We start from the raw sequence: 12,587 nt of genomic DNA on the forward strand, positions 1-12,587 counted from the left end.
TCCTCAACATCAAACTTCCCTAAAATCCAAGGTCTTAAACTGGGAACGCCCTAAACCCAAGGACTGGGATACTTCCTCAAACTTGATCACCTCTAAACCCGGATCCCCCTTCCTTGAGCAAGGTCACCTTACATGCAATGTCAACAGCGAAATTCCAAGGCAAGTCATTTAACATGGGGTACGCTGGCAAGGAAATTTCAAATGCGTCATTCCTACTTGGTAATGGCCCTCAGCATCATGTCACTCAGGCCACTTATGTTTTAATTACTGTATTTTCAATTTATGCATAGATATATGTTAGTACACTTTCTCCTTGTAGACTTTTTTTTCTTAAAAAAGGATTATTTTCATGTTCTCTGTTTGCATGACACATCAGCGTTATTTAACACACACAGAAACTTCTATGTTTATACACATCCATATGTGTGTGTGTATATTTATATTGTATATATTAAAAAAAAAAAATCTGTGCATAAGTGGACCTTGATGTTCAAGGATGAGCTGCATTGGTATTTTCTAATCCCTACCAGGTGATTGTTTGGAGTCATCTTTTGTGCCTCTGAGGTTTTGACAGGAGCTCAGGAACTTGTAGCTGTGGAAGAAGCAGAGGTTGGAGCTTGGCGGTGTGTGCCTTTCCTCTCTGGAATGACAGAGCACGGGGTGGATATGGATGAAGATGTCAGGCACGTTCCCTGGGGAAGACCAGCTCTGCCTCTCCACATGTGACATTTACTTAACCCACAGGTGCCTCAGTTTCCTTTTCTATACTTTGGAGACAGTAATCATAGCAGAGCCTCCACACCAGTGTTTAGGGCCTAGGTGAGTAAATAAACCTGCTCTGTGCTCCTCTAATCCTGGCGAGGATTCCATATTCCAGCATCAGCCTTTGTCACTACTGGTGTTGACACCTCTCCTCAGGTGTAGTAGAGATGGACAGGACCAACGGCAGCACCCAGGGCCACTTCATCCTCCTGGGTTTCTCTGACCGCCCCCACCTGGAGAGGGTCCTCTTTGTGGTCATCCTGGTAGCCTACCTGCTGACCCTGGTGGGCAACAGCACCATCATCCTGGTGTCTCGGCTGGACCCCCGGCTCCACACACCCATGTACTTCTTCCTCACCCACCTGTCCTTCTTGGACCTCAGCTTCACCACCAGCTCCATCCCCCAGCTGCTCCACAACCTGAGTGGCCGTGACAAGACCATCAGCTATGTGGGCTGCGTGGTCCAGCTCTTCCTGTTCCTGGGCCTGGGTGGAGTGGAGTGTCTGCTGCTGGCCGTCATGGCCTATGACAGGTTTGTGGCCATCTGCAAGCCCCTGCACTACATGGTGATCATGAGTTCCAGGCTCTGCCTGGGCTTGGTGTCAGTGGCCTGGGGCTGTGGGATGGCCAACTCCTTGGTCATATCTCCAGTGACCCTAGGATTACCCCGCTGTGGGCACAACAAGGTGGACCACTTCCTGTGTGAGATGCCAGCCCTGAACCACATGGCCTGCGTCAACACAGTGGCCATAGAAGGCACTGTCTTTGTCCTGGCCATGGACATCGTGCTGTCTCCCCTGGTCTTCATCTTGGTCTCCTATGGCCACATCGTCAGGGCTGTGTTCAGAATCCAGTCGTCCTCAGGGAGACACAGAATCTTCAACACCTGTGGCTCCCATCTCACCATGGTCTCCCTGTTCTATGGGAACATCATCTACATGTACATGCAGCCAGGACACAGCTCCTCCCAGGACCAGGGCAAGTTCCTCACCCTCTTCTACAACATTGTCACCCCCCTCCTGAACCCCCTGATCTACACCCTCAGAAACAAGGAAGTAAAGGGGGCACTGAGAAGGCTGCTGCTGGGGAACAGAAAGGGGGGCAAGGAATGAGGCCCTGGACTCCCCAGCATCCAGCCTCACGGTCACCTGCAGTGGGGCCACTGCTGACCTCTGAGCTGTGGAGCAGAACTGGTCTCAGCCTGGAGCGCTCAGCATCCTAGCAGGGCTGGCCTTCTGGAAACCTGTTTATGGACAGTGTTGTGTGTTTTATGAGAGAACAGTACAGGGCCTGTCACCCACACCCAGCTGTGCAGACCTCACCCCACCAGCTCCTATCAGGGCCTCACTGGAAGCAGCCCCTCTCTTGAGTTCTGCTTCTGTAGTTTGTTGTTAGTTCACATTGTGCTCTTGATACCGCCGTTGACAGGTGACGAGTCCTTGCTTCCCTGATGTTGAAGAATAACACCAAAGAAGCACGCCGAGGCAAGGTCAGAGTAGAAATTAGAAGTTTATTAAAGGACAGCAGAAAAGACTTCTTCCGGAGGAAGAAGGGGACCCAAGAGGTGGAATCCGTGGAAGTGCGGTTGTTTCCCCTTTTTATAGTTTTGGTGATGGAATGTAGGTTGGAAGGCCCAAGGGGTGGGACACAGGTGGGCCTAATTATCACCTTTTGGGATGGGATTATCACTTCTCTGGGATGGGCTATCTCCAAATCTGTTGGGGCTGTTGGTTAACACTTCTTTGAGGTGGACTTTGGCCTAGGGCCTTTATGGGACTTCATTAACATTCCATGAATTGTCCTGTTTTCCCTGAGTCATTCCCAGCATGGCCTCCATTTTAGATTTCACTCGGTATTAGACCCGATTTACCTAACTACACTGACTACCTAATTTTAAATCTGGCTTCAACTGTAGAAGCAAAACAGTGTAACAGTGACTGGGCACCTTTTGAAATAGCTCTGAGGCTTATTTTTAAAAAGGACTGTTTTCCTTTTCCTCTGCTCCCTGCTTTCCCTCTCCCTAACTGGGGGTGGGAACAAGATTATCTTTGAGTTATCAGTGCCTCACAGAAGCCAGACGTCTGCCAGGGGATCTAGGATGTGGTTATCCCCCAAATTAACAAGTGAATCCTAACACACCCCTAGGGCACTGAGATGCCTGTCAGGGCACTCCTGGAATGCAGCCTTTGAATAGCTCCTTTAAAGTCCCCCTGCTGTTCCTGCTGATGGGCAGAATCACAGCTTCTGGGACTGAAGTCCCCTGTGTTTCTCCTTTGTCAGCAAAGCAATAACACTTATTTTCCCTTTTCTCAAAACCATGTCCTTGTTATTGAATTGGCGTAGGAATAAGAACTGAGCTTTTGGTTGCAACAGAATCAAATGCCAATTGAGAAGTCGAGGAGAATTTGATTCTTGGCCAAGAACAGGAGGAGTAAAAGCTGGACTCCTAAGTGAACTTCTCACCCTTAAGATGGGCGCAGCAATTAAGGTAGGGTAAAAGGAATGACAGGGAGGGCTGGTTGCGAAGGGGAGAGACATTCAAGTGTGTTATTGTGATGACATCAGAGTTGTCTGGTGGTCACGCTGTCAGCATATTAACTCCAGGTTCACCAGCCCCTGAAGAGGGACTCTGGCCTTGAGCAGCCTGTCCTCTGGACAGGATTACAGCGGATGGAAATTCAGTGAGACTTCCCAGGCTGGCCAGGATAAGACGGATAACAAATGTGGTTTGCTTAACTCTGTCTCAGAGCAGAGACCTTCAGGGAAACTGGGGCCCTGGGAACTCCCTTCAAACCCTGATTTTTGCCATCAAGTCAGAAAAGATTTCAGGCAAGATTTTATTAGGAGGGATGGAAAGGGAAAAGGGACAGTCTCCAGGGAGAGAGGGTCCTCCCAGACAGGACAGGACAGCATGCCCCTCCTGCCCTCTAGTTTTATTGGGGTCCCAGGGAAGTTTCCAGAATCCTGCTCAAGGCCACCTTCTGACTTTGGACCGACAGCACAGGAAGTGCATGGACCTCCTCCAAGAAATGGGGTGGTGCTCACTGAGGACGGAGTCGCTGAATTTGCCCCCACTTCCTGCCTCCTCTGTTGGTTCCTTGCACTTTGAAGAGCCCTCAGCAAGCTTCCCTTTTGTCCTGGGCACACTGAAGAGGACTGTAATAAAGAAAGCTCCTGGATTCTAGTAGGGACAGAGGGTGTCAAGATGCCAGGAAACACAGGTAGCAGTGAAGCCAGAACCAGACAGGCAGTCAGGATAGACAGGTAAATGGAGTCAGGTTGCATCAAGGACGCCTATTGGAGTGAGTCTGGGAAGTTGGAGGCTGTCTCCTGAGGGACTGAAAGGCCTTCAGAGCCCTTCCTCCACCCTATCAAGATAACCCGCTGAGGTAACCTGTCCCAGGGATTGCCCCTCCCTACAGGGAGTTGTGAAAGTTGTTGATTGATGTTTCCTGGGTTGCTGCATCTGGCCCTTCCCCACCCATCTGCTTCTCACCTTTTGGCCATCCACTGAGCATTTCCTGGGCCTGGCAGGCACATAGGAAGGAGAGACCAGGGGAAGAGAGCAGGAGAACTCAGGAAGCCTAGGCAGGACACCCTCGCTTCCTGGGATACTAGGATACCAGCTATAGCCCCCTACTCCCTCCTGCAGAAGTCTATGTACCCCCTTTTAAATAAACCATATTTATATGCCTGCCTTGGTGTGCTTCTCTAATGCCATACTTCAACATGGAGGGACCAGAACTCATCACCCATATCCGTGGTATCAGCAGCATGGCTGGGCACAGATGCTGCGCCTACTAGATGCTAGAACCTAGAAACCTGTGCATATAGTCAGTTGATCCCAGTTTAGGACTACGAATGATTGGGCCATCTAAGTTGTTCCCACCAGGCTTATAAAACCAAGAATAATTGGGGTCTGCTGAAAAGAGGTCTGACTTGAGCCAGCTGAAAGATGATCACAATCTCACCTACTTTTTGGACCTGAGTCAGTTGCTAGATGAGGAGATTATGGCAGAAGTGAGGACAGGCCTCATGTTCCTCCACAGTTTTACTGCAGAGCTGGACCTGACTCTACTCAAGGAGGACTTCTGTGGATATGGACAAACATGTTGGAGAAAAGAGCACATATTGGGTGGAATAATACATGCAAACACTGATAAACAGTTATTGGCTTCTCAGGGACATTGGGTGGAAAAGAGTTTGATTTCACAGAGTGGTAACAGAAAGACACAAGGCTATGACCTTATACTTAAATTTCCATCACTCCAGACTCAGTAACGCTCTTATGCACGCTCTGGCCCATAGAAAGGGCGATTGTGCCCAAAAGCTATGCAACACCGCCACCTGGAGGAAGTAGCGAAGATAGCGCTTCATTCCACCGACCGCAGGTGTGACTTGGAGGTAGCTGCAGTGGCCCCACTTGCCTTCTCACTTTTCCAGTGCAGGTCAGACCTAGAAGTTGCAGTGTGTCATCAGCAACACAGTGGTGGTGATCACTGCTCGAGAAGTGAGCACTTCTCCTTAGCTTTCTTCATTTTCCTGCAAGCCCACAGTCCTCAGGTGGTGTAAATAGGGCTGATCATAGGTGTACCAATGAAGCTCAGCTTTGATGTGAAGCACAGGTGTTACAGCTCCATTGCAGGTGACATGGACATTTGCTTGGCCAAACTTTAGTCAGGCTTATGCTTCATCCTTATAAAATGCACTTATAGCAAAGAACCCTTGCTACATCAGCTTAGGTAGAAATTCCTGGGCTGATCCCTGATCAGGGTCCTGGTCCCTCACCTTCCCACAGGTAGCCACTGACCATCCTGGGCAGGCTTCAGCAATCATTCCATTAGGTCAATTTAGCCGGAAGTCCCTTAGACTGGTGCTTGGATTTAGCCACCTTCCCCACAGATCCCGCACCACTCCATCCCCACTTGCTGCACTCAGAGAGCTGAGCCCAGTCCCTCTCAGGCCTGAACCCTAAGGCCCAACACAGTGTTCCTTATCTACTGTTTTTCTACTTTATGTTAATTATTATCACTGAATGATTTTTCTCAGCAAAAACATCACAATAATGTAACACTGTCAGAGCCTTCTCCCAGAGACCATGGTGAAAATATGCCAGCTGGAATAACGAGCAGCTGGAAGGGGGAGAACCGCAGTGTCTCTTACAGTGGCCCTTTATTATTTATTAACATTTTTTAAACTTCATGGAGGAATAGTTTACTGACAGCCTTTAACAATGATCTTTGGGTAAAGGAAGATATCAGTACGGGTAGATTCACTAGTAAAGGGATATCAACAGAAACGCCTGTTTTCCCTGAAAGCAATGTACAGCAGCAAATGCACCGACACAGATATCGGACAGTCCAGGAGCCAGGGCGATCTTACATATGCTCGTGGGGATTTCAGATGACACACCCGGGAGGACCACCGTAAATCAGAGGCCATAGGCAGGACGGCCAGCAGGGAGCACTCTGCTCACTGCAGAGTGTAGAAAACTGGCCCACCGAATCAAGGACAGGGTTCTAAACTCAGGAAAGTGGATAAAGCCTTCTGGACCAGAGCACAACACAGAGCACAAGAAGAGACTGCAGAGAGAGAGGCCTCGGGAGGTGCTGGGAAGGAAACCCTCCAGCTCCAGGTCCTCTAGGCCGACTGGGGATTAAACTGGCATACAGAGATTAAGGGAGAGGGCTGGGAAAGGGCTCAGTTGGTAGAGGGCTTCCCTCAAATGCACAAGGCCCTGGTTTTCAATCCCCAGCACCACGAAAAAGAGATTAAGAGAAAAGCTATTCAGTGACTTGCATGTGCGTGGGAGTCGCCCTCAAGTCGAGACCTAGAGAAGGGCCAGGTAACTGAGATGGCAGAGCCTCTTGAGCTACAGAAAGGGTGTGGGCGTCTGGCATGGTGGAGGGAAGGGAGCAATCCAGGGAATGAGGGTGGCCTTGCTGTGCTGATAGGTCTGCGAGTGCCAGCACTGTGGGGTGCAGCCCTCTTCCTGGAAGACACCTTCACTGATACAATTTCCTCCCCAAATGGGGTTCTTCAGAGCCACTCCTGTGCCTGCAGTTGCTCAAAAGAACGACTTTGGAATCAATAGGCCAGCGGGCATATTGGGGAGCCTACTTTGGTCTTTAGAGTCATAATTTAGGATGGTATGTGGTGATCCCCAACATCTGGTTGATTCTTCTTTCTTTCCAAGGCACCCACTTGGGAAGGGTCTGCCAATGCTTCTGAAGGCCTCCTCTAGCACAGCTGATTGTCCCCAATTCCATTTCCCTTGTGCAGTCCTGACACAGCCACTGTTCCTCACTCCAGCACGCAGAGGGCACTCATCTGTGTTTCTAGATACACCCTGGTCAACCCCAGTCTGGAGGTTTACTGAGACTACTGTGTTAACTTGACACTGAGACCAAAATACCTGGCAAGAACTGCTTAGAGGTGCAAAAAGTCAATCTTGGCTCATGGTTTCAGAGATTTAGTCCATGGTCAGCCAATGCCACTGCTCTGGGTGGGTCTTAGGTAGGGCATAGCATCACTTGGTGGAAGGTCATGGAGAACCAAACCTGCTCAGGGTGTGAGATGAGCTTCTGTCATAGCAATCACTTCCTATCTGCAGAAGAGGGTGCTCAACAGGCCATCACCTTTGCTTGTGGGCTATGTTAGGTTTTGTCTGCTTCTTGAGTTTCTTTTGGGGTGGGGGGCTTTTGCTCAGTTTTTGCTGTAGTATTATTTATTCACATTTTACAACATGTATTTATAACTTATAACATATTTATAACATATAAACTTTTCTCTACTTCCTGCAGACAAGGTGTTAATGGACAGGTCCCAGACTTCACCCCAGTTCTTCTCTCCTGCTGGGCCTTCTTTCAAAAGGGCAGCTATAACTGTGCCCACTCTGCATGGTGACCCACAGTGCTCTTTGTCTTCTGACTCGGAGTCAGTTCCAAGGTCATCCCCAAAGTGGACTTTGTTCTTCACCACATGCACCTCCCATAAAGCATTAATCTCTAGCATATATAAAGAAATCAAAAAACACCAAAACCCACAAATAACTCAATCAATAAATGGGCTAGCGAACTGAACAGACACTTCACAGAAGAAGAAACACAATCGACCAATAAATATATGAAAAATTATTCAGCATCTCTAGCAATTAGAGAAATGCAAATTAAAACTACATTAAAATTCATTTCACTCCTGTCAGAATGGCAAATATCAAGAATACAGGCAAAAAATAAATGATGGTGAGATGTGGGGAAAAAGGTACACTCAAATATTGCTGGGTGGGATTGCAAAGTGGTGCACCACTTTGAAAGCAGTATGGAGATTCCTCAGAAAACTGGGAATGGAACCACCATTGACCCAGCTACCCCACTCCTCCATTTATACCCAAAGGATTTAAAATCAGCAATTACAGTAATGCAGCCACATCGATATTTATAGCAGCTCAATTCTAATAGCTAAACTATGGAACCAATCTAGGTGCCCTTCAATAGATGAAATGGATAAAGAAAATTTGGTATATATATTCAATGGAATATTACTTAACTTTAAAGAAGAATGAAATTATGGCATTTGTCAGTAAATGGGTGGAGCTGGAGTATATCATGCTAAGCAAGATAAACCAATCCCGAAAAACTGCAGGCCTAATATTTTCTCTAATATGTGGATGCTGATTCATAATAAGGCACTAGGTAATAATAGTGTTACCTTAGATTAGATAGAGGGAAGTGAAGGGAGGGAAGGGGAGGAGATGTGTGGATAAGAAAGATAGTAGAATGAAACAGACATTATTACTGCATGTATATATGTGACTGCAGGTCCAATGTGATTCTGCAACATGTACACTCAGAAAAATGAGAAATTATATCCCATCTATGTATGATATGTCAAAGTGCATAAATGCATCCTACTTTAATGTATAACCAATTAAAACAAACAAAAAAATTAAGAAATCATAAAATTCGGGTAGTTTTGATTGCTTTAATTTTCATTGTTTTTATTTTGGAGAATGCATGAAGAAATGTGGACGTAAGTAGCTACAGTGTGCTGTGGAAGCCCCCCACTTCTTCTTGGGAGTTTTAGCGGGAGGTTTCTTCACTGTGTGACCCAGGCATGGCCATGATGCAGAGCCACCAGCAGAGGAGTGCTGTCCTGAGGTCCTGAGTTGGAGACTGGTTCACCCCTCAGTGTGACAGCAATACGGACTGCCAAGCTGAGAGCCCCGGAGAGCAGACTGGAGATGGCTGACTAAGGCCTTCAGGTAGGACAGCCCAGACAGCAGTATTCTTAAATTTTCAACACCAAGGGGGAATCCACACTTGACACATACCATGTAGCTGTCTGTGAAAAGGTGTTGCTGCTCTTCACAACTTTGAAGGAGGCTCCCTGGCATGTGAGAGCAGGGAAGCAAGAGCCAGCGATGTGAGAGGCACTTTGTGCTCATAAAACTAGCCCCAAACAGCAACAGCAAACAGCAAAGCCAAGAAAGGGAAAGGAAAGACGCACACAGAGGGTGGGAAGGAGAACTGGCCTCAGGAAGCCAATTTCAAGACGTATTAGAGAGGATATGTGCGGAAATAAAAATATGCTGTGCAGAGATATTCACTCAACAAAGTAAAATATATTCCTGCTAATTGAAAATATGATAAGAAATCCAAAAGAAGGGCTTGATGATCAGAGTGAGGAAATAGTCCAACAAGCAATCTATAATCAGAAAGAAATGAAAATAAGAGAAAAAAACCCAGAAAATAGATACAGAAGATGGAACACTAAATAATAACAGTAGTCTTAAAAGTTGGGGCTGGGATTATGGCTCAGTGGCAGAGCGCTCGCCTAGCACGCGTGGGACCAGGGTTCGATCCTCAGCACCACATAAAAATAAAGCATTGTGTTGGGTCCATCTACACCTAAAAAAATAAATATTAAAAAAAGTAGAAAATAGAGGAAAGGAATCACTAATGGGGTCAGTTGACAGCATTTACATCTGAAAGTCAGGTATTACCACATTAAAGGGCTTTCTGAGACCACGGGAAGGTGGTGAAGATGGTTTACTATTCATAATATGCAAGGAAAGCAATTTGTCCATAAGCTTCTGCAGAAGCTAAAAAGGACCAGAAGTTCAATGGCTTTCAGTTTCTCACCAACAAATTGAAATTGAAAATTTTCAAAGTAAAATATTGTCGCTAACCCAAATATCATTCACAGAGAGGCTAAAGTAAATATTTTTAAGGTCATAAAGGTTTAACTTCTCTAGGAAACTTTTTAAAAGACTCTGTTTCTGTAAAAAATAGAAAATATGAGGGAAGAAGATGTGAGTTAAGGGGCTGCAGGTCCAACAAGCAGCGGGGGCAGGTATGCGAGCTGAGATGGGGCTGTGTCTGTGGCGTGGAGGAGGTAGGTCTACCAGGGCGGAGCAGGCCGAGCTGACCCCAGCAGACACAGATGTCAGTTTAGACTCATGTACAACATGATGGGTGACTTTTCTGAGGTGTAGATAAGTTAGGCAATAGTTATTCTCTAGATTTCACACTCTCAAGGTATAATTGTAGTGAAATATGTTTGTGCATGATCATTAACTTGAAATGCCTTCTCTCTGCTCTAAATTAAAGAGTATGAAATAATTTATTCCCAACCCACATTTGTGTGGCCTTATATGTTTTATTCTGGTGATTTATAAGCATTGAATCCTCTATTGGGAATATCCAACTCTCAATTTTTGTATATTCTGCTGATTTCCTGTCTGTAGCAGTATTTCTTTTCTTTTTGATACAATCTTAGTTTTTCCATGTGACGTATTTACTATTCTTCTTGCTGTAATATTAGAGAAATAAGAATAAATTTCAGTATTTCTATGTTGTGCTCTAGAACTCTGCTCTCGGATCTACCAAGGGGAAGAAGAGGGAGCCATTGCAGACACTGAGACTAAATGACTAAATGCTCCAGTCACATCCAGTGTGGGAAGCTCAGTGCTCAGAGCATGGACAGTCGATGTTTGGGGACCTACACAGAGGAACTGCAGCAAGATCCCTGTTTTGGAGAGAATGTGCTCAGCAAGTTTAGAGCACGAACTTGCCCCCAGTCTCCTGGGACAGAACTGGAAGCCCTGGGGCTCATTAAGCCCTCTGCTTCTTCCTCTAGTTGCTATCAGGCAATTAGCATGTTTTCTGTTTCTTGTGTTCTCTGTGTCTCCTGGTGCAGCCTGTCTGTTGAACTGAGCAGGAAAAGACAGCCAAGGGTCTTCTGTTTGCTTGGAAGCGTAGGAATTGCAAGGTGATTTGTTAGTTTTTGTTGCATGCAGTACTGGGCACTGAACCCAGGGTTGGTCCACCACTGAGCCACATCCCCAGCCCTTTTTATTTTGAGACAGGGTCTTGCTAAGTTGCTGAAGCTGGCCTGGAACTTGTGATCCTCCTGGGTCACTCAGCCTTGTAGTTGGGATTACAGGCAGGACTAGAGTGCCTGGCCAAATTGAAGATTTTGATTGATTTTTCTACCTGGTTTTATTTGAGAAATGTATTTGATGATTCCATTTTCATGAAATTGATGCAATCCCACTGGCAAATCTCTTTATTTACTTATTTATTTTTTTGTTGCCACAAACTCATATTAATGAATTAGGAATATACTTACATAAATAAGTTTTTAAGTAACATTTCCTAGTGAACTTCTGAATCTCTGTGTTAATTAAACTACAGATGTGGGCTGACTTTACTGTTTCATTTCGGGAAGAAATTAGCCTCAAGGATTCATGCTGCTCCCCTGAGAACACGACTGCAGATGCCCACATGAGTCCAAGGGAAGACTCAGGGGAGCCTTCATCTGCCCTGGGCATGGTAAGAAAGTGGAGATGAGGAAGCATTGTTCTCACCTCTTTGCCCACAGGTGTGGGTTGCAAGGCTTGTGACAATAAAATACCACTGGAGGTTGGGTGTGGTGGCACATGCCTATAAAACTAGTAGCTGGGGAGGCTGAGACAGGAGGATTAGAGTTCAAAGCCAGCCTCAGCAACAGCAAAGCTCTAAGCATCTCAATGAGACCCTGTCTCTAAATAAAATACAAAATAGGGCTGGGAGTGTGGCTCTGTGATCCAGTGCCCCTGAGTTCAATTCCAGGTATTAAAAACAATTATGAAAATTATGGATTACTCCACATTTTTGGTTTAAAGAAGCTGATGAGGACATTCCTTATCAAGGGGAAAAAAATACAACTCTGGTTTTCTTGTTTTCTGTCACAGGCCGGAGGGAAAACGTGGTTGTACAAAACAAAAGTGTGACTGATTCCCTGTAATTTCTCCTCTGTCCCTCCCTTGAGCCCAGGGATCCCATGGGGAATGTGAATGCTCTGGAGTACCAAGCCCTGCTACTCTGGGTCCTCTTCCCGCTGTCTCTGAGGATCCCTCTGATGTCAGCTTCACAAAACCCTTGTCCTCAGGGCCACTGAGGCTTGCTGGAGTCCAGTAGGTGAGGGGAAGCTCCAGGTCCCTTCCTCTTTCTCTCCTAGTGTCTCTGCTGCTTTGTGGCACAGGAGAGTCATTCCCACCAGCTCTGGCTGGGCCTCTTCTGGAGAAAGAGCGAGAAAACAAAGGGGCATCGGAAATCACAGGACAGAGGGCTTTGCTGGAGTCAGACCACCCCTCTTCCTCCTTCCACAACCAGCCAACCTCAGCTGCCTTGGCAACATGACATGCCACCAGGAATGGTGAGCAGGGTATGTGTCTAACCTCTCTGCTGATTCTTCACTCCTTCTTCTGTGCATTAGCATGTTGACTAACGACCTCCTTGAACCATCCAGAGTGTGCAGGTAATGCCAAAGAAGGAGAGGCA

The 12,587-nt window shown here is 46.6% G+C and overlaps 1 protein-coding gene across 1 annotated transcript; it reads left to right on the forward strand.

The window, feature by feature from the left end:
* Window positions 1–929: 929 nt before the first annotated feature.
* On the forward strand, window positions 930–1,874 carry LOC308655711 (olfactory receptor 2W3-like; the record flags this gene model as incomplete). Its single annotated transcript, XM_081305887.1, has 1 exon — window positions 930–1,874. One exon carries the CDS (start codon window positions 930–932, stop codon window positions 1,872–1,874), a length of 945 nt encoding a protein of 314 aa, XP_081162013.1.
* Window positions 1,875–12,587: the final 10,713 nt, after the last annotated feature.

Source organism: Spermophilus citellus (genome assembly GCF_964194105.1).
Source record: "Spermophilus citellus genome assembly, chromosome: 1".
Lineage (NCBI taxonomy): Eukaryota > Metazoa > Chordata > Mammalia > Rodentia > Sciuridae > Spermophilus > Spermophilus citellus.